Below are 21,174 nucleotides of genomic sequence, written 5' to 3' on the forward strand. Positions count from 1 at the left end.
TAAAGAAAGGGACTTCCTGGTGTGCTTTCTTAGAAAACTGGCTGAATCCTAGTCCTAAAATGTACTTTTCTTAAAGATTTTATTTATTTATTTTTAGAGTGGGAAGGAGAAAGAAGGAGAGGGAAAAATCAATGTGTGATTGCCTCTCGCACTCCCCATCTGGGGACCTGGCCCACAACCCAGGCATGTGCCCTGACTGGGAATCGAACCTGCGACACTTTGGTTTGCAGGCCGGTGCTCAATCCACTGAACCACACCAGCCAGGGCATGAGATGTAAGGTTAGGAATGCGTGCGCTCTTTTTTTTTTTTTTAAAGATTTTATTTATTTATTTTTAGAGAGGGAAGGGAGGGAGAAAGAGAGAGAGAGAGAAACATCAATGTGCGGTTGCTGGGGGTCATGGCCTGCAACCCAGGCATGTGCCCTGACTGGGAATCAAACCTGCGACACTTTGGTTCGCAGCCCGAGCTCAATCCACTGAGCTACGCCAGCCAGGTGAATGCGTGCACTCTTGTACTTCCTGATCTGTAAGTGATTTTGCTTAAAGCACCTAGATGTAGAAGTTAAGTGGTTAAAAGAAAAAGTCAGCACTGGTGCCATTTGTTGCTTTATTTCATTTTGCCTTTCGATGGGCATGCCCAAATTTTTTTGAACTGAGTTGAAAAGTATTATAGGAAATTCTTTTTTTTATCCTCATCTGATGATATATTTATTGATTTTAGAAAGAAAGAAAGTAGAGGGAGAGAGAGAGAGAGAGAAACATCAGTGTGAGAGAGAAACATCAATGGGTTGCCTCCTGTACTCACCCCAGCTGGAGATCCAACCCACAACCGTCCTGTATGGGATGATGCTCCAACCAACTGATCTACCCGGCCAGGGCTTGGGAAGTTCTTGAATTAGAACTAAAATTTGATAATACTTCCCTCCATTCATTCATAAATCTTGAGCCTCATATTTAAGGCCTGAACTCTTAAAGTGGTTTGTATATGTCCACAGTAGCATTAATAAGGTAAACTTCTCCAAATCTAGAGGCATGCAATGTTTTTGTCAGTTTACAGGCAAGATGACCTTGTTTTTAAGAGTTGTACATCTGTCTTAGTAGCAAACCAGTCTGTATTTTTCTCTAAGTCAAAAGTGTTTTCCAAGGAGCTGATTTGCAGTCGTTTTATTTTATTTTTTAATCATTTTTTATTGTTATTCTACTACAGTTACAGTCATCTTTATAGCTTCTCTGACTTGGGGGGTCTGGGGTTCTTTATTGAGGAGGACAATCCCAATGCCCCCTGAGCCGTTTCTCCAGTCTGCTGACCTAAAAGAACTTGGGTAGATTTTGCCAGAAAACATACTACGCTAGATTCTGGTCTTAGGTTTGTTCATTCACTTAGAAAGTTATTTGTTTGAACTTGATTGCTTTAAACCAAGAGAACAAGTTCATTCTGTCATTATTTAACTTCTATTTATTTTTCTGAATTATATACAGGGTCCTGCAGAAGTAGCACCTGCTTGAGTGTGGTTGGCAGGGTAATAATATGGGTGCAATAATTTATAGTTTTACTTTGAATATGTCACCTCAAATGTCATACAGTGTGCTTGAGTGTGATATTGTTTTGTTACAGAATTGCATGCTTATAATTTTGTAATAAAAGATTTTGTAATAAAAAGGGGTGTTATTTGTGCTGGACCTTGTATATATATATATGGGTTTTTTTATTGTGGTGAAAAACACATAAAATAAAATTTACCATCATAACTGCTGTTAAATGTGCAGCTCAGTACTGGCTGAGCCCTTAGTGTTAAGTTTGTTCCCATGGGTATGAAACAAATCCTGAGAACTTTGCATTTTGCAAATCTGTTCCATTAGAGAAGCCCTTTCCTCCTTCCCTGGCAACCCCATTCTACTTTGGCTCTATGAATTCGACTCCTCTAGGGCCTCATGTAAGCGGAACTTTATAGTATTTGTTCTACTGTGACTGGTGTATTTCACCGAGCATGATGCCCTCAGGGTCCATCCATGCCGGAGCGTGTGACAGAATTCTTCAATCTATTTTTTGTTTTTCTCTTTTTCTTCAGAGCGGTCTCTGGCCCTCTCTGGATGTGAGGGAGGACAGTTATTCTGAATTCTGTTGGAATCTGTTCCTCCACTACAACATTTTGCTTCCCTTTTTTAAAGCCTGAGATGTTGTTTGATCATTTTTAATGAATAGATAATATTTAGAAAAAAAGAAAATCTACGTAGGAAACAGTTGTAGAATTGGTGCTGAGTGAGAGTCAGAAAGACTTCATTAGATGTTGGCCTTTGAATTACTTTATTTCTGAAGACATTTTTATTATCACACTATAGTGGGCAGCCTATTTTTGATAGAGCTGAGTTAGTTTGATTTCTTTTTTAATTTTGAAATAATTTTAGATTCACAAGATGCTACAAGAATAGTACGGAGAGGTCATATATTCCTTCACCCATCTTCCCCAGGGTTACATCTCACATAGCAATAGTACAATAGCAAAACCGCTGAAATTAGTTGTGAGTTCTAGTCTTTCTTCCTTTACTAACAATTAATGTAAGCTTTGCCAGATTTTTCTAAAATAAGCCAGTGTTAAATAAAATAATCTAACCAGATTTTTACCCGCATGTGAAATTTAGTAATCTGTCATAATTCTTGTCCACCAGAAAACTCAATTGTGCTTCAGTGCAGTGTAGACTGTGAACAGCCGGGGGCTGCTAGCAGGATCAGAGGGGAGCTGCCAACCAAAGCAGAGACAGCTCCTTCTCTATCCCGGTGATTCCTGCTGACAGCAAGAAAAGCTCAAATAGAAGGATATTCTGTGTCCATTAGTGTGGGTAACTCTGTATTATTGGACAATGTCTGAAAGTTTCTTATTTCTTCTTACGCCTTATAAGATTATCCTTTGTTACCCTTTTATCCCTTCTAAAATTAAAATTACCTTTATTAATTACAAAATGTATTTAAAGTGCCAGGATAAACTACATTTTTTGTATAGGAGCAGTAAAATGTTGGAACATGAGAATAGATAATAATGAATGTCATTTTAGAAATTTTTTTTTCAAGATTCTGCTCAGCTTGTCCCTTCAGAATCAAATGAGGACCCTGAAGCCAAGGTGAAAATTGAAGGTTAGTTGCTGAAAGCTTCTTCACATTCACACTGCTTGCTAAGTACAGTTTTCATTTCTTAAAGCATTATTGCGGGGAAAAGATTGAAACTGATGTGTGTGCATGTATGACAAGAGCAGCGCGTGTTCCCATGGAGTACACGGTGCTTTAGGCCTTTTAGACTTTGAATTAGGGCGTGCATATTAGGACGGGGGCCATCGCGGGACCCAATTGCACTCTGTCCCACTGAGAATGGAATGAAGGGGGAGGGGCAGAGGAGGGGGCAGGGAAGGAAGGGGCTGGCTCACTCTGAAACATTCCTCTCCTACTGGAGTGTGATAAACAGCTGGAAAGTGGTAACCACCCAGGCCTGGAGTCAGTGAACTCAGTCTAAGTGCAGGTATCAAAGGAAGTGAACCTCAAAGTGTGATTTTAGAAAGATTTATACAATCCACTATGTAAGATTATTTTCTTTAAAACACAACCTGTGTGTTTGTTTGTTTTTAATGTGGCATAATATTTTATTAAAACTAAATCTTTTCTAAAATTAAATTTATTGGGGTAACTGGATTTTTTGTTTGATGTTTGTTTAAAAACTATACCTAATAGTTATAAACATATTCTAAGGATATTCTTTTTTTTTTAAGATTTTACTTACTTTTTTTTAGAGAAGGGAAGGGAGGGAGAAAGAGAAAGAGAGTTACATCAATGTGTGGTTGCCTCTCACGTGGCCCCCCACTGGGGACGTGGCCTGCAACCCAGGCATGTGCCCTGACTGGGAACCAAACCTGCAATGCTTTGGTTTGCAGCCCGCGCTCAATCCACTGAGCTACGCCAGCAAGGGCTAGGATATTTTTTACAATTAAAAATTCTTAAAAACATTTTTTATTGTTCATTGTTTATTTTTTATTGTTAATGGTGTCAAATGGACACCATTTATCCTAGAGTTTGTGGATTCTCAACCCATTTAGTTAAAAAAATGTACCTATTTTCTTTCACTGTGATCCATTTAATAATCTGCTAAAAACATTTTTATCTCTGATGCTGGGATATATGAGCTGATTAGTGTCTTCCTAATATGAGAAGTTCTTTTATATATTTAGGAATTAAGGCCATTAGGTATATAATTCTATCTTAGCATTTAATAAAATCTCACTGATATGAACAGATTTGATTTTGAACTAGGAAAATCTGAACTATAAAATAGCATTAGTAAAATCTGAATTATAAAGTGCAGTTTTATCATTTTTCCATTGGAAACATGATTTAACAAGAAGACAGTAGTATTTGGGTGACAGTATACAAACTATACAAATTATGCTTTGAAAGTAAACATTTATGCCCTCAAAGTTGTATTTACTTTTCTTTTTTCAGTGAGTCCTTTCTATTTATATATATTACTTCCTTTGAAACATCACAGGATTTGAACTGGTTTTGCCATGATGGGAAATTTTGAGATTGAATGAATATTCACATCCTAATTTAATTGTTCCAGTGTACCGTACTTCACTTTTTTGAATTCTAAAAATGGTTTCATTAAGTTGATTATTTTAGGGGGAAGAAAACCTCTCTTGTCATTGTTTACAACAGAGAAAAAGTAGGAGCAATGTAAGTGCCCAGCAGGCAGAGAATGGCTGGTGGTTATCCGTTTGGAGAAATGCTCACGCACGTTCAGCAAGAAACTAAACTGTCTGGCTGGAGACGAACTATACACAAAACAGAGGGGACTCAAGACATCGCAGGGTACTATGGGAATCTCAGATTTGTTTGGAAAAATTAATATACAGGCTTCCAGTCAGGATGGCAGAGTAGGAAAACACTGTGCTCTCCTCCTCCACACCCACCTCAAATTTACAACTGAACTGTGGATGACCATCACTGAGAACCCCCTGATGTCTAGCTGAACAGGAGACTTATGACTGGGGATATAAAGAAGAAGCCACATTCAGACCAGTATAGTGGGCAGAGACATAGAACGGGCTGGTCCCACACCTATGCGTGGCAGTTTAAATCTGAAGGGATATCTTGGCTTCGGAGGTCCCCTCCGAGGATCGAGGGATCCCGGCCCCACACCAGGCTCCCCAGCCCAGGGTTCCAGTGTCAGGAAGAGAAGTCCCCATAACTTCTGGCTGTAAAACCAGCAGAGGTTGTGGTTGAGTAAGACGGAGCAGCTGGAGTTTCAGGTGTTCCTCTTAAAGGGACTGCACATCAACTTACTCAGACTTACTTACTCTGTGCTCCAGCGCTGGGGCAGCAGCTCAGAGGACACCAGGGAGGTATGGGGAGGAACTGAATTGTTCTGTTCCAGGACAAGGGCGGGAGGGACAGCTTTCTCCCAGACAGAAGTGCTAGCAGATGCCACTGCTTCTCTGTTGAGCCTTCCCTCTCCTCCCTCCCACCACAGCCTGCAAGTACAGGCAAGTGCCCTATCTGTCTCCATCAACTTGGCTAATACCCTTCACCCTGACCTATTGATTCCCTGAGACCCCAACCTACCCAACTTGAGATCTCAAGCCTCTTTCACTGGCTTTTCCATACAAATGGCCTGTCTTTTGTCTTCATACTTCGACTTTCCTAAAATCTCTCAAAGGCTCACCCGAACAAGCAGCGTCTGGCCTCAGTGTGCCCATACCTCTTGCTAAGCAGCCTCAAGCCTGGATTACCAGCAGCCCACCTCAGTTTGCAGCCTAGCCTCTCCCAGGCAACTCTGAGCCCAGCACAAGTGACAACCATCTGCAGATCACTTTGAAGCTCATACCAAGTGGCCCCAGGCAGAGCACAGACAGTGTCTGAACTTGACCTGCACCACAATGCCTTCTAAGAGGCCCCAGAACCAGCACACCTGGTGGCCATCTTCAGACCACACCAGAGGAGCACCCAACCACCTCAATAAATGAATCCAAAGGGCAGATTCAGCAGCACCAGAGCCCTGCCAAAGTAAAGCTGGCTCCATAAGGTCACCCCTGCACAACAGCTCCTCCTCTGTAGTCTCAGCCTGTCCTCACAACCAATCAGCCTGGGAGTCAATCGACCTCCCACTGAAGTGCCAACAGCAGTCAAAGCTCAACTATAACAGGAAGGCACATACAACACACAGAAGGGATACACGTGGAGCGCCAGCTCAGGTGACCAGGGCAACTGCACCAGCTGGCCTGACAGGACACCTACTACATAAGGCCATGCTACCAAGGCTGGGAGATACAGCAGCTCTACCTAATATATAGGGGGAAAAAATAAACACGCACACAGGGAGGCAGCCAAAATAAGGAGACAAACATGTCCCAAAGGAAAGAATAGCACAAAACTCCAGAAAAAGAGTTGAACAAAATGGAGACAAGCAATTTACCAGATGCAGTATTCAAAACACTCAATATAAGGATGCTCAATGATCTCAGTGGGGACTTCAACAAAGAGATAGGAAACAGCCCTGGCTGGTGTGGCTTAGTTGGTTGGAGCATCGACCCATACACCAAAAGGTCAGGAGTTTGATTCCCAGTCAGGGCACATTCCCAGGTTGCAGATTTAATCCCCAGTAGAGAGATGTATGAGAGGCAACTGATTGATGTTTCTCTCGCTTCCTTCTTTTCTCTTTAAGATCAATAAACATATTTTTTAAAAAGAGATAGGAAACATAAAAATGGAGAGAGAAAACAAAAAAGAACCACTCAGAAATGAGGAATACAATAACTACAGTGGGGAATATACTGCAGTGAGTCAATAGTAGATTAGATGGTGCAGAGAATCAAATCAGTGATTTGAAAGATTAGGTAGCAGAAAACACCCCATCAGAGCAACAAAAGGAAAAAAGAATCTAAACAAATGATGGTACTTTAAGAGGCCTCTATGACAACTTCAAGTGTACCAACAATCGCTTCAGAGGGCTAACACTGGGAGAAGAGAGACTGCAATGAATTAAAAACCTATTTGAGCCCTGGCTGGTGTAGCTCAGTGGATTGAGTGTGGACTGGGGACCAAAGGGTGGCCATTTCAATTCACAGTCAGGGCACATGCCTGGGTTGCAGGCCAAGTCCCCAGAATGGAGTGAATGAGAGGCAGCCACGCATTGATATTTCTCTCCTTGTCTTCCCCACTCTCTAAAAATGAATAAATATCTTTGAATGAATGAATGAATAAATAAATAAATACCTGTTTGAAAAAATAATGACTGAAAACTTCCCTTACCTAGTGAAGGAAATAGACATACAAGCCTAGGAAGCACAGAGAGTCCCAAACAAGATGAACCCAAAGAGGCCGACACCAAGACACACCATAATTAAAATGCAAAAAGTTAAAAATAAAGAGAGAATCTTAAAAGCAGCAAGAGAAAAGCAGTCAGTTACCTACAAGGGGGCTCCCATAACATTATCAGCTGATTTCTCAAAAGAAACTTGGCAGGCAAGATGGGACTGGCAAGAAGTACTCAGTGATGAAAAGCAAAGACCTGCAAACAAGATTACTCTACCCCAGTGATTGTCAACCTTTTTCATCTCATAACACATGTTAACTAATTACTAAAATTCATCAGCACACCAAAAAATGTATTTTTTGCCAATCTGACAAAAAAATAGGTATAATTTTTATTGATTCACACTGGACAACTATTGTTGTGTTGGCTGTTGTCATTTTTTTGTTTGACAATCTACGGGAAAAGAGGTTAGTGTCCCTAACTGAGTAGTAAGGTATTGCATGTTTTAGAGTTTTTTGCAGAACACCAGTTGAAAATCACCGCTCTATCCAGCAAAGCTGTCATTTAGTATTAAAGGACAGATAAAGAGCTTCTCAGACAAGAAAAAGCTAAAGGAACTCATCACCACCAAACCAGTATTACAAGAAATGTTAAAGGAACTTCTTTAAGAAGAAGGAAAAGGAGGAGGAGGAGGGAGAGAAGATAAAAACATGAGTAATAAAATGGCAATAACTACATAGCTATCAACAGTTACTTAAAATATAAATGGATTAAGTGTTCCAGTCAAAGACATAGAGTGGCTAAATAGATAAGAAAATAAGATGCTTACATGTGCAGTCTTCAAGAGACTCACTTCAGATCAAAAGCCACATACAGACTGAAGGTAAAGGGGTGGAAAAAGATATTTCATGAAAATGGAAATGAAAGAAAAGGTGGGATAATAATTCTCATACCAGACAAAACAGATTTTAAAACAAGGCTACAAGAGACAAAGAAGGGGGTGATGGGGAAGGGTTGGAGGGGAAAGGCAGAAAACTGTACTTGAATAATAAAAAAATGTTTTAAAAAATCTAACAATTACCAGAGGGAAGGGGGGGGGGCAATGGGGGACAGGTAGAGAGACAAAGAAGGACCCAGCAATTCCACTTCTGGGCATTTATCCAAAGAAACCTAACACACGAATTCAAAAAGACATATACATCCCTATGTTTACTGCAGCATTATTCACAATAGCCAAGATGTGCAAGCAACCCAAGTGTCTATCAATAAATGAAGTAATATTACATATACTATGCCATAAAACAGAATGAAATCTTGCCATCTGCATGGATGGGCCTACAGGGTGTTTATTAGGCAAAGTGAAATAAGTCAGAGAAAGACAGATACCATGTGATATCACTTCTATGTGGAATCTAAAGGACAAACAAACAAACAAAAGAGAAATCACAGTTAACAGAGAACATTTTGATGGTTGCCAGATGGGAGGGATATTGAAGGAATGGGTGAAAAAGGGGGAGGGATTATGAAATGCAAATTGGTAGTTACAAAATAGTCGTGGGGATGTAGTCCAGGGAATATAGTCAATAATATTGTAACTATGTATGGTGTCAGAGGGTACTAGATTTATCGGGTAAACATGTCATAAGCTATATAAATGTCTAATCACTATGCTGTACACCTGAAACTAATATATTTGTATGTCAACTGTAATTAAAAAATAAAAACTATATTTTAAAAAATTAATATATAGGAAAATGCATAAAAGAAAATACAAAAAGAACTATATGCAGGATTCAACTTTTCCTTCTTTTACCTTCCTTACTTCCCTAACTCTCCACAGCAAGCGTATATTACCTAAATATTAAGGGGAAAAATTCAGCTATTGATCTGCTCTGTGCGCGTGGACAGCTTCTGCTATGCTTTTGCCCTGACAGCCTTCCCAGAAATTATGTGTGATGTTGTCAGGCTGAGCGCCGAGGAGATGATATCCCGACCCCCAGATGTTAGTGAGGTTGGATTTGTGCTCATTCATCTGTTCTTGAAGTCAGTGAGGCCTGAGGAGGTTTATGGATAAAATGTGTTCATATGGCCAAGTTTCAAAGTCATCATAGGGTGTCAGTGTGGCATCAGGTTCCATCATTCTGAGCCATAGTTTGTTTTCCTTAAAATCCCACCAAAGGAACCCCTTAAATTACTTTAGAATATTTTACTGAGGTGAAATTAACATAACATAAAATTAACCATTTTAGAGTGAACAGTTCAGTGGCGTTTAGTACATCCACAGAGGTCTGCAACCGGCACACCTCTCTGTAGTTCCAAAACATTTTCATCTCCCGGAGCTAAAACCCCATGCCCGCTGAGCCATTCCTCCCCCTCCCCCACTGCCATTCAGCTAACTGACCCCTGCCAGCCAGCGATTCACTTTCTGTCTCTATCAGTTCACCTCTTCTACCCATTTCATACTGATGGGATTATACAGTATGTGCCCTTTGGTGTTGGCTTCTTTTCACTTAAACCCTCCAGGGTTCATCCATGTTGTGGCATGTGCCAAACTTCCTTTTCAAGTCTGAATAATACCGTCTGTTGATGGACACTTGGGTTCTTCCCTTAAAGTATGTTTTAGATCATAAAGAGAAGAATCCCACATTAGCATCAAAGTCCAGCAGTGATTTGAATGCTGGAAGTGTTCTCCAAGGCAGCCTCTAGCCTGTGTCGCATCAGGATTGCACGGGAAGTGCAGGCTGGACCAGCCTTTTGTTCTGGATAGTTTTTAAAAGAGTTAGCCATCAATTAGCCCTGGCAGGTATGGCTCAATGGATCGTCAGCCTGCAAACTGAAAGGCTGCTGGTTTGATTCCCAGTCGGGGAACAAGCCTGGGTTGCAGGCCAGGGCCCCGGTTGGAGGTGCGCAAGAGGCAACCAGTTGATGGTTTCTCTCACACATCAATGTTTCTCTCCCTGTCTTTCTCCCTCCCTCTCCTCTCTCTAAAAGTAACTAAATAAAATCTAAAAAATAAAAATTAGTCATAAATTATTTGGCAATTAATATATCTACTAACAAGCATGCATCTAGCAAAGGTCTAAAAGCTTTGGAAGTCCATCACAGGAGCATTCATGTCCTCCGTCTGACAAGGATTATTGTGATGGCTCTAGAATGCGGACCAGATGAGCAGTTTTAAACTGACTTACAAGGTTGCTGAGCAGTCGATTCAAAAAGACTCGTTGTTTATATAAAGTGAGAGTTTTAGAGGAGTTAAGATGTGGACCCATTAGTGAAAATGCTGTCCATTTATTTGAAATATGTAGGGTAATTAAAATGGATTAACTGCCCATTTATCCACTAATTATAATTGGATTTTGATCAGTTTTTAAATTGTGCTTCCTGTGTTTTGTGACAGATGTTCGTATTATGAGGAGTCAAACGGTAAAACATTAGCACTTTATGAGAACATAACGCCGCCCGCCCCTCTGGCACCCACTCTCCCCACACGGACTGGAATGCCCTGAACTGGGCCCTGGGTGTCCGCGGCTCAGTGGCCTGGCTGCCCTGAGAGAGTCCGCGAGTTGCAAGGTGATGAGGCGACCTCACAGCAGTTCAGTCGGCACTCCATGTTGAGCCCGACTGTTAAGAAGCAGACCTTACAGGATTTATTAGGTCAGAAAAATGACTAATTTCGAGGAAAAGAGCAGCACATTTCCCCACATTTCCTTCAGAAATACGTGTGTGACAGAGGAAAACCTGGCGGCGGTTGTCTCCGCCGTCGTGGCTCCTCGAGTCCCCCGCCCCGCCCCCAGTCCTCGCTCTTTGGGCGGATCACCTCAGGGGCCCAATGACCGAATGGTCGCTCACGCAACTTGGCCCGAGCTCCTGGGACAGGACCAGACGGGAACTACTACACCTCTCACCTAGAGCTTGAGTGAATGTTGTGTTTATCGTTTGGCAAAAAAATAAAACGTGATTTAACGTCAACTCTGCCTTGTCAACGCTGAGCACTTTTGTGACTGCCTTAAATCGTATTTCACCTTTCTATTTCATTAAATGTCTTCTCGGACACATTCATATTCGTTATGTCCTATTTCCCCCCTTTAAACTGAGAATAACAGCCAAGGTCAATACTTTTAAACATTCTTCTTTTAATATCTAAGTAGACTGACTGAAGCAGTGGGGCTATGAACTAAAAGCAATGGTGCACTTTCCCCCCTGACATCACCATTAAGCCGCAGAGACTCAAGTATCAGTTAGTGCCAAGCTATCTGGCTTTCCTCCAGCTGAGTGTTCTCGAGATTTTAAAAAACTCATTCTGAGCTTCTGAGTAATGGCGCTTTGACATTTTTAGAGGAGAACTGGCCTCATTTTCTGTGAGTTCTAAATTTTAATTTCTGTCTTAAGGAAACATACATTCATCCAGTACTTCAAGTTCTGCAAAAGGTGTTGAAGATCTTAACATCGTTCAGGTGACAATTCCAGGTATGGAAGTTTATCTGGCTTTATCATAAGTAATGTTATATTTTTTATTTTGTTGTATTTTAACCATTTTGTGACATGAGTCAGTCTCTTGGAGTCGTGGTGTCTTTTGTTTTCCTTAGTTCACCCTGTCAACTATGGAATGACAATTCAGGAACAGAAAATATGCTGCAGATTCCCACACACTGAGTATCTTGCTTAGAGCAAACCTTGGTAACAGATACATTGCTCTCCCAACCATACCCTGGCGTTACGTGGAAAACACGTAACGGCAGACAACTCCAAGCATTAGCTATCATTGAATTACACTTGGCCACACAGGTGAAATTTATTTCCTTCCCATGAAGTGATCTCCTTTTCTGAGTAAGTGATGTACAATATATTTGGAGACATACAACAGAATCTAATAGCATGGTTCCTCTGGAGAAGGAAACCGAGAGCTCAGATAGGGATAGAAGAAAGATGTTTCACTGTGTGCTATTTTAAATCTCTCTTTTTAAGTATATTTTATTGATAATGTTATTACAGTTTCCCAGTTTTTCCCCCTCTGTCCCCTGCTGCCTTGTACCCCCCTTCCCTCCAGCAATCTCCCCCTTAGTTCATGTCCATGTAAGTTCTTTGGCTTCTCCATTTCCTATACTGTTCTTAACATCCCTCTGTCTATTTTGTACCTACAATTATGCTTTTTAATCCCTGCACCATTTCTACCACTCTTCCCCTGCCCCTTCCCAGCTGATAACCCTCCAAATGATCTCCATACCTATGAATCTGTTCCTGTTCTGCTTATTTGCTTAGTTTGTTTTGGGGGGTTTTGTTAGATTCAGTTGTTGATAGTTGTGAATTTGTTGCCCTTTTAATGTCCATAGTTTTGATCTTTTTCTTTTTCTTAAATAAGCCCCTTTAACGTTTCATGGCGTAATGCTTGGTGATGATGAACTCCTTTAGCTTTACATTGTCTAGGAAGCACTTTATCTGCCCTTCCATTCTAAATGATAGCTTTGCTGGATAGAGCAATCTTGGATGTAAGTCCTTGCCTTTCATGACTTGGAACACTTCGTATCAGTCCCATCTTGCCTGCAAAGTTTCTTTTGAAAAATCAGCTGATAGTCTTATGGGAACTCCTTTGTAGGTAACCCCCTGCTTTTCTCTTGCAGCTTTTAAGATTCTCTCTTTATTTTTAACTTTTGGCATTTGAATTATGATGTGTCTTGGTGTGGTTCTCTTTGAGTCCAACTTCTTTGGGTCTCTATCTGTGCTTCCTGGACTTATATGTCTATTTCCTTTGCCATATTAGGGAAGTTTTCTTTCATTATTTTTTCAAGTAAGTTTTCAATTTTTGCTCTTCCTCTTCTGCTTCTGGCATCCCTATAATTTGGATGTTGGCATATTTGGAGATGTCCCAGAGTCTTCTTATACTGTCCTCGTTTTTTTTCTTTAATTCTTATTTCTTCTTTCTGTTTTTGTTGAATGCTTATTTCTTCCTTATGTTCCAAATCATTAATTTGAATCCTGGCTTCCTTCCCTTTACTGTTGGTTTCCTGTAGATTTTTCTTTATTTCATTTAATGTAAACTTAATTTCTTCCTTTATATTGTTGCCATACTCAATGAGTTGTTTAAGCATCCTTATCACCAGTGTTTTCAATTCTGCATTTAATAGGTTGGCTATCTCTGTTTTGTTTAGTTCTTTTTCTGGGGTTTTGTCTGTTCTTTAATTTGGGCTATATTTCTTTGTCTCCTCAATTTGGCAACCTCCCTGTATTTGTTTCTGTGTATTAGGCAGAGCTGCTTTGACTCCCTATAAAAGGCACCTGTAAATTGTGTGGGGCGGAGCTTTAGGTAATCACCAGGTTGGGGCAACCTGCTTTACCATTTTGTGGCTGTGTGTCAGCGGAGGGCTCAGAGAGGGGACTGTGCTGCTGCCTGGCTTCTGGGGGTTTAACCATCACTTGCCCCATTTCCCTCAGGGATCGCTTGCTCCCAAGGTATCCCTCCCGATTTTATCGCACCACACTTGAATGTGGGACCCACCATTCCTGTTCTGTTGCCAATGCCACCACTGCCTCTCCACGCCACACTGTGTCTCCTCTCCTCTCCATGCTGTCTCTGTATCTCTGACCGTCCTACCCATCTGGATGATTGTTGCTTCTTTAAACCCTTGGTTGTTGGACTACCATACAGTTTGATTTTCTGACAGTTCTAGCTGTTATTTGTTTTGAGATTTAGTTGTAATTCTTTTTGTGATTGCACGAGGGAGTGAAGCATGTCTACCTATGCCTCCATCTTAAATGGAAGTCCTCTATTTTATATCTCTTGAATTTTGAACCGTGTAGTTTCTTTATTTATTCAAAAATTTAATTTAAAACATTTTTAATATTGAAAAATATTATCTTCTAATCTTAATACATCTTAGTCCTTTTACATGTCATACTGCATTGGCTAGGATTTCTATTATAATGTTGAAGAGTAATGGTAAAAGTAGACATCCTTGTCTTCCCAATATTAAAAATGTTCCTGAAAGTAGTATGTAGTATGTTTATACAGAGTTATAATTTTGAAAAGTCTATACCATCTGTAATGGCTTCCATTTACAAATTTCTAAAATGCTTAATTTTTGCTAAAACTGAACTGAATGATAAGCCAGGTAAAATGATTTTTCATATGCCAATGAGCATTTCCTTTAACAACTTTTTTGAGGGCAAATACATTAATAATCCTAGTTTGCATATTTGTTTAATTATTTTTAGATAATGAGAAGGAAAGGTTATCAAGCATTGAAAAGATAAAACAACTCAGAGAACAAGTCAATGACCTCTTTAGCCGAAAATTTGGTAAGTTTTTATATCATTACATATCCAAGTTTTATATATTTGCAGTATTCCTTTTTTTAATAACTTTTTTAAAGATTTTATTTTTTAGAGAGAGAGAAAGAGAGGCAGAAAGAGGGAGAGAAACATCGACTGGCTGCCTCTCACACACCCCCAAGTTGGGACCCAGCCCACAACCCAGACATGTGCCGTTGACTGGGTGACCTTTCAGTTCACAGTCCAGCACTCAGCCCACTGAGGCACACCAGCCAGGGCTTGCAATATTTCTTTTTAATTGAATACTTTAGCGAAGAAGCTGATCTTTGTGTGAAGGAGCAATGATCAAAATTAGTGTGTATTTTTATTGAAGAGGTTTTATATAGAAACACTGATTACAATAATAATAATAGCTATTTTGATTTACTGCATTCTTACCCTGGCTGAGCATTGTTTTTAGTGTTCAACATGTGATTAAAATTTTAATCCTCACAAAACCCTTTTTTGGTAGATACTATGATAATATCTATTTAATAGAGAAACTGAGTCTGCTATACTACCCATTGCCAATTTCAAAATCAGTAAGATTCTTCATACATCACAGTACTACTGGAAATTAAAGTAATATTGGCTGATCACCAGTGCTGCCCCTTGATATGAATGATTTTTAAACCTTGACATTAAAGATAAAGCACAGTTTGGGTAAGTAAATGACAAACACAACTAATTTTTTGCTGTTTATCTCATCACAGGTGAAGCCATCGGAGTGGATTTCCCAGTGAAAGTTCCCTACAGGAAAATCACATTCAACCCTGGCTGCGTGGTCATTGATGGCATGCCCCCAGGGGTAGTTTTCAAAGCCCCTGGTTACCTGGAAATCAGCTCCATGAGAAGGATCTTGGATGCCGCGGAATTTATCAAATTCACAGTCATCAGGTAAGTGAGAGGTCCCCTCTTGGTCATGAGAATGAATCTGCAGATAGTAACTTAACCGAAGTGGACGAGCGGGGATCCCCCAGGAGGTGGGCTGTGGGTCCCTGGGTCAACTGCTGTGACAAGCTGCCTCTCGACTCATTTCATCACACTCTGCTTCCGCGAGCTGTGTGTCCCTGTTTCTGTTTCTTGGTGACCGTGGGCAGCCTGTCTCAGTTTCATCTGCCTGGCATAGCTAGAGTCAGCACCCACGAAGGTTTGTCAAATAGAACTACACGAACATTGTTGTGTTCACCAATGTCTCTTTCTCTTCAGACCTCTTCCAGGCCTTGAGTTCAGTAATGGTGAGTATTTGGGGTGGTGACATCATTCCAACAACCGCGTGTAGTGGGAAACGTCGGTGGGAACTAACCACAGGGTCCTTGCTTCTTGAGCTGTAGAGCAAAGCATGCTGCTCTTTATGTGCATTTTATTTTTCCTGGTAGTTGGAAAGTCTTGCAATTCTGTTCCTTGAATTTTATTAGCCAGGCATTTTTTTTTTTCACATAGCAGTTTGAGAGAGCTTGCTGCACAGCAGACCGTGTGTATGTGTGAGCCCTTTGTGGTCCAGGCTCATATCGTGATATGGAACTGCTCCATCTCAGTTGGTAGATAGTGACTTCTTGGCCACCCCAGCCCCACCCCCTGGGGCTCCCAGCCCCAAACTCCCACAGTTCAGAACCAAAAGGGGTACCACCTGGCACGGCAGGTGCTCCTGTAGTCCCCCCTGCCCCGCCCCAAGTGCTGAGGTGGACATCTGTTCTGATGAGCAACGCCCCAGGCACTCTGCTGGGTAAACAAATGTTCTGAATGTCTCCCCTGGAATTCTTGCAAGCAAGTCAGTATCCTAGTATGAGTGAGGCAGAAGGTGTAGAGATGTTCTCAAGAACTTGGATTACTAGGGAACCTCCTCAAAGTTTGGAAACAAGTATTCTTTTCAAATGCTCAGTTAGTACTCCTTTGATTCTAAATGATTGTTTACATTTTTAATAACTTTATTGAGGCATAATTTACATGCCAGAAAACTCACTTGGGTAGACTGTACACAATTCAGGGTTGTTTTTTTTTTTAAGGGAGCTGTGCAGCTATCACCACAGTCTGATATTAGAACATTGCCATTACCCCGCCCCCCAAATATTACCCCCAACCATTTTCAGTCATTTCCCATTCCCACCCCAGCCCCAGGCAAGCTGACCACTAAGTGGACTTCCTGTCTCTGCACATATTTTCTTTGTTTTTAAAATTTGATGTCAAGTTCAAGCATTTAATTTTCTACTGAAAGACGATCAAAAGTAAGTTTTTATGTCTGTGTTCTCTCGGAGTAAAGCTCACCTGCACCGTGGCCAGGTCCTTTAAATTTAAACCACGTGAGCCCTGTGCGGTCCTGTGGCTACCGCCTGTCTTTGTGCCTCACAGCAGGTGAATTACATACCTTCTGTGCTCACTCCCTTCTCTGGTTCCAAAGTTCTCTTGAGAATCAAATGAAAAAATATCTGTTAAATGCAAATGTACTTTCAAATCATTCCTGTTTAAACCAAATGTGGCAAATAGAGCTACTTGCTGAACTTCCCCAAAGATGTCTTTTGTTTGGCTGATATGCCTTTTAAAAAATGGGAATTAGTTGCCGATATTAAAAAACCAGGGGCTTTTTCATGAAAATCTATTTCCAGGCTTTCTTTAGAAATCTGACGCTCTGGCCTCGGAGGGCCCATCCCCCTCCGGCAGCAGTTGGCTGGGGCTGAGTGTCAGCTGTCCCTCTCTGCGGGGGGTTACTCTCCAGCTAACCATGCCTTCTAGCCGCTTTCTCGCTCCCACTTATCATCATGCTTTTGCGGCTGTTTTTCTAATAGTAGAGTTAAAAGAAAAATGAAATATATTTGTCTCCGTGTCTCTATCAAAAGTGGGAAAAAGAAAGATAGACCAAGAAGGCCGTGTGTTTCAAGAAAAGTGGGAAAGAGCGTATTTCTTCGTGGAAGTGCAGAACATCCCTACGTGTTTAATATGCAAACAGAGCATGTCTGTGTCAAAAGAATACAACCTGAGACGCCATTACCAAACCAACCACAGTAAGCACTATGACCAGTATACTGAGAAGATGCGTGACGAGAAGCTTCATGAGTTGAAAAAAGGACTCAGAAAGTATCTCTTAGGGTCATCAGAAATTTTGTGTCCTGAGCAAAAACAAGTATTTGCAAATGTGAGTCCAAATGAAAATGCTGCCGTGCAGCCTGTAGAAGATGTGACTGGGAACTTATGGGAGAAGTTACGTGAAAAAATCAAATCATTTGTGGCATACTCTATTGCAATTGATGAAATCACAGATATCAATAATACCACCCAGTTGGCCATATTCATCCGTGGTGTCGATGAGAATTTTGATGTGTCCGAAGAGCTTTTGGATACAGTGCCCATGACAGGTACAAAATCTGGAAATGAGATATTTTTGCGTGTTGAGAAAAGCCTTAAAAAGTTTAATATCGACTGGTCTAAATTAGTAAGTGTGGCCTCCACTGGCACTCCTGCCATGGTAGATGCGAACAATGGGCTTGTTACAAAACTGAAGTCCAAGGTGGCAATGGTCTGCAAGGGTTCAGACCTGAAATCCATTTGTTGCATTATTCACCCGGAGTCACTCTGCGCTCAAAAGTTAAAGATGGACCACGTCATGAACGTGGTGGTTAACTCTGTCAACTGGATATGCTCCCGTGGGCTGAACCACAGCGAGTTTACAACTCTGCTTTATGAACTGGACAGCCAATATGGCAGCCTTCTGTACTACACAGAGATCAAGTGGCTCAGTCGTGGGCTGGTGCTGAAGAGATTTTTTGAATCGTTGGAAGAAATTGATTCCTTCATGTCATCCAGAGGAAAGCCCATTCCTCAACTGAGTTCTCAAGACTGGGTCAAAGACTTGGCCTTCTTGGTTGATATGACAATGCATCTGAACACTCTAAACGTATCTCTCCAGGGGCATTCACAGATCGTTACACAGATGTACGACTTGATTCGAGCATTTCTGGCAAAACTGTGCCTTTGGGAAACTCATCTGGCAAGGAATAATCTGGCCCACTTTCCCACGCTGAAATCAGTTTCCAGAAGTGAAAGTGATGGCCTGAACTACATTCCCAAAATTGTGGAATTAAAGACTGAATTCCAGAAGAGACTGTCTGATTTCAAAGTCTATGAAAGCGAACTGACCCTGTTCAGCTCCCCGTTCTCCGTGAAGATCGAGAGCGTGCATGAAGCGCTGCAGATGGAGGTCATCGATCTGCAGTGCAACACGGTACTGAAAACCAAGTATGACAAGGTGGGAGTGCCGGAATTCTATAAATACCTCTGGAGTAGCTACCCGAAATATAAAACCCACTGTGCAAAGATTCTCTCCATGTTCGGGAGTACTTACATTTGTGAACAGCTGTTTTCCATTCTGAAGCTGAGTAAGATGAAGTACTCCTCCCAGTTAAAGGACTCACAGTGGGACTCCGTCCTCCACATCGCGACATGAAGAACACTCACAGCAGTTCCCCAGCGGGCGCAAGACTGGATGCCTCCAGGCCCGAGGGATTTTGAGATGGGGAAGTTATTAAATGTTTTGTTTTTCAGTGTTTTTCACTATGACTTGGAAACATAATTTGCAGTATCATACCTGTTTTTTAATGTTTTATGCTTCACTATAGTCCAGTAAAAACCAAGAAAGTTTTCTTGTATTTCTAGGAGTTGACTTTTCTTATGCCTGGCCTGTATCACTCATTCACATACTTGCTTTATGCCTGTAGCCGCTGGGGCCGGCACCTCCAGGTTTAAATAAGTCAGCAGACAACAGGGAGATAGACGGATGTGTGTATTCATTGAGGGGCACACACATGTATCACCCCCCCCTTCAGATGGTGGCCCTCGTGACCTAACGTGATTCCAGGTCTAAGTAGAGTTGGTTGGAAATGTGTTCACAGACGGTAGTACCCCTGTGTTATCAGCCTCTGCCTCCACAGGACCCCAGAAAGGGAGGGCTTGAAATGGAAAACCCCAAAACAAATAGCATTTGCCTTGAAAGGCATAGAAAGTTGAGCCCTACCCCTATTTGTATTTTTTCAACTTCATTTTGAAATAATTCAAATTTACAGAAAAGCTGCCGAGATGAGAATAGTGTGCCTGTCAGCCAGATGCTCACACACGGCACCTCCCCCCGGTGCTCCATCACTCGTTTGCCTTCCTCCGCTTCTCCTGTGTGGACAGTGGTGCCCACAAGTGTAGAAAGGAATGAATAACTGTAACCTGTGTGTAAACGTCTGTGCATGATTTTTATGAACATTTGAGGGAAAGTTGTACACCTCATTTACCCCTAAATACTTTATGGAGTATTTTCTAAGAATGGGGATATTCTTGCCCTGACCATTGTGGCTCAGTTGACTGGGTGTCATCCCACTAAGCAAAAGGTCACTGGTTCAATTCCTGGTCAGGGTTCACGCCTGGGTTGCAGGCCTGGTCCCTGTTGGGGCAAATGTGAGAGGCAGCCAATTAATGTTTCTCTCCCTCTCTTTTTCCCTCCCTTCCCCTCTAAAAATAAATAAATAGCCCTGGCTGGTGTGGCTCAGTGGATCAAGCACCAGCCTGTGAACCAAATGGTTGCTAGTTCTATTCCCAGTCAGGGGCACATGTCTGGGCTGCGGGCCAGGTCCCCAGTAGGGGCGCACGAGAGGCAACATTGATGTTTATCTCCCTCTCTTTCTCCCTCTTTTCCCCTCTGCCTAAAAATAAATACATAAAATCTATTAAAATAAACAGAGAAATAAATAAAATCTTTTTAAAAAATAGAGATATTCTCTTAACATTACCAGGATTTAGTTGCCATCTCCAGTGTATTGGACGTTGATGCAACACTTTCATCCGTTTTACCATTCATACTCCAACTTTGTCAGCTGACCCAGTAATGGCCTTGTTTTATAGCATTTTTCCCCTGGAGGGTTGCCACTTGAAAGCGTGTGTGTGTGTGTGTGTGTGTGTGTGTGTGTCTATCTGTGTTCTTAGTCTCTGTTTGTCATTGGAATTAGTGACCCCAAATTGTGAATACTTCAGATTGTAGGAATTAATCTCACTAGAGCACAAACAGGCTAAGGACCCTGATCTGGTGGCCCACTCAGGAAGCAGTGGAGAAGGAGGCTTTAACAAGGGTGAGGGGAGGCTGCAGGGGGGAGAGATCACAATCTGCAGGTGGTTACCTGACAAGGCACCCAGCGCCAGCTGGAGCCTGAATGCCTGTCCGCAGACACGGGAAATGACCCAGCCTGGGCAGTTCCTGTCATTGGAAGATTGACTGCAGGTACAGCTGGGTCCCGCTAGCTCAGGGGCTTACTTCCTGGGGAAGAGCCCAGGATGGACTGATTTGTGGGGATGGGGGGAACAACTCCTGGCTCACCTGAGCAAATGTGGACCCTGGATAACAGAGGTGGGGCCCTGCATTAACCAGACTTGCCTGAGATTTGGGACCTAGAATAACTTCAAACAACGCTGGTTGGCTGGCAGGGAAAGCTCAGCCTCCCCATTTTAGAGACAGACCGCTGAGGTGCAGAGTGGTTGAAAGGGCTGCCCCGCGCCACGCGCCCAGTAGAGGAGTCTTCAGGACTCAAACCCAGGTTTGTGTGAC

At 41.8% G+C, this 21,174-nt stretch overlaps 1 protein-coding gene across 6 annotated transcripts in view; it reads left to right on the plus strand.

The window, feature by feature from the left end:
* The window catches only part of LOC123806440 (general transcription factor II-I repeat domain-containing protein 2B), a 64,230-nt gene extending 44,990 nt beyond the window's left edge, over window positions 1-19,240 (plus strand). For 3 of the 6 annotated variants that reach the window (XM_045819578.1, XM_045819576.1, XM_045819574.1), the window contains 6 exons: window positions 3,068-3,130; window positions 11,685-11,762; window positions 14,505-14,588; window positions 15,314-15,497; window positions 15,810-15,838; window positions 17,435-19,240. In XM_045819578.1, the coding sequence (XP_045675534.1) occupies window positions 3,068-3,130; window positions 11,685-11,762; window positions 14,505-14,588; window positions 15,314-15,497; window positions 15,810-15,838; window positions 17,435-19,038 (2,042 nt within the window). In that variant the 3' untranslated portion in view covers window positions 19,039-19,240. The remainder of the gene's footprint in view (window positions 1-3,067; window positions 3,131-11,684; window positions 11,763-14,504; window positions 14,589-15,313; window positions 15,498-15,809; window positions 15,839-17,434) is intronic. The other 3 variants (XM_045819577.1, XM_045819575.1, XM_045819579.1) reach the window with 2 other exon arrangements.
* Window positions 19,241-21,174: the final 1,934 nt, after the last annotated feature.

This window comes from Phyllostomus hastatus, unplaced genomic scaffold, assembly GCF_019186645.2.
Source record: "Phyllostomus hastatus isolate PE091 unplaced genomic scaffold, TTU_PhHast_1.1 phas_scaffold_385, whole genome shotgun sequence".
Lineage (NCBI taxonomy): Eukaryota > Metazoa > Chordata > Mammalia > Chiroptera > Phyllostomidae > Phyllostomus > Phyllostomus hastatus.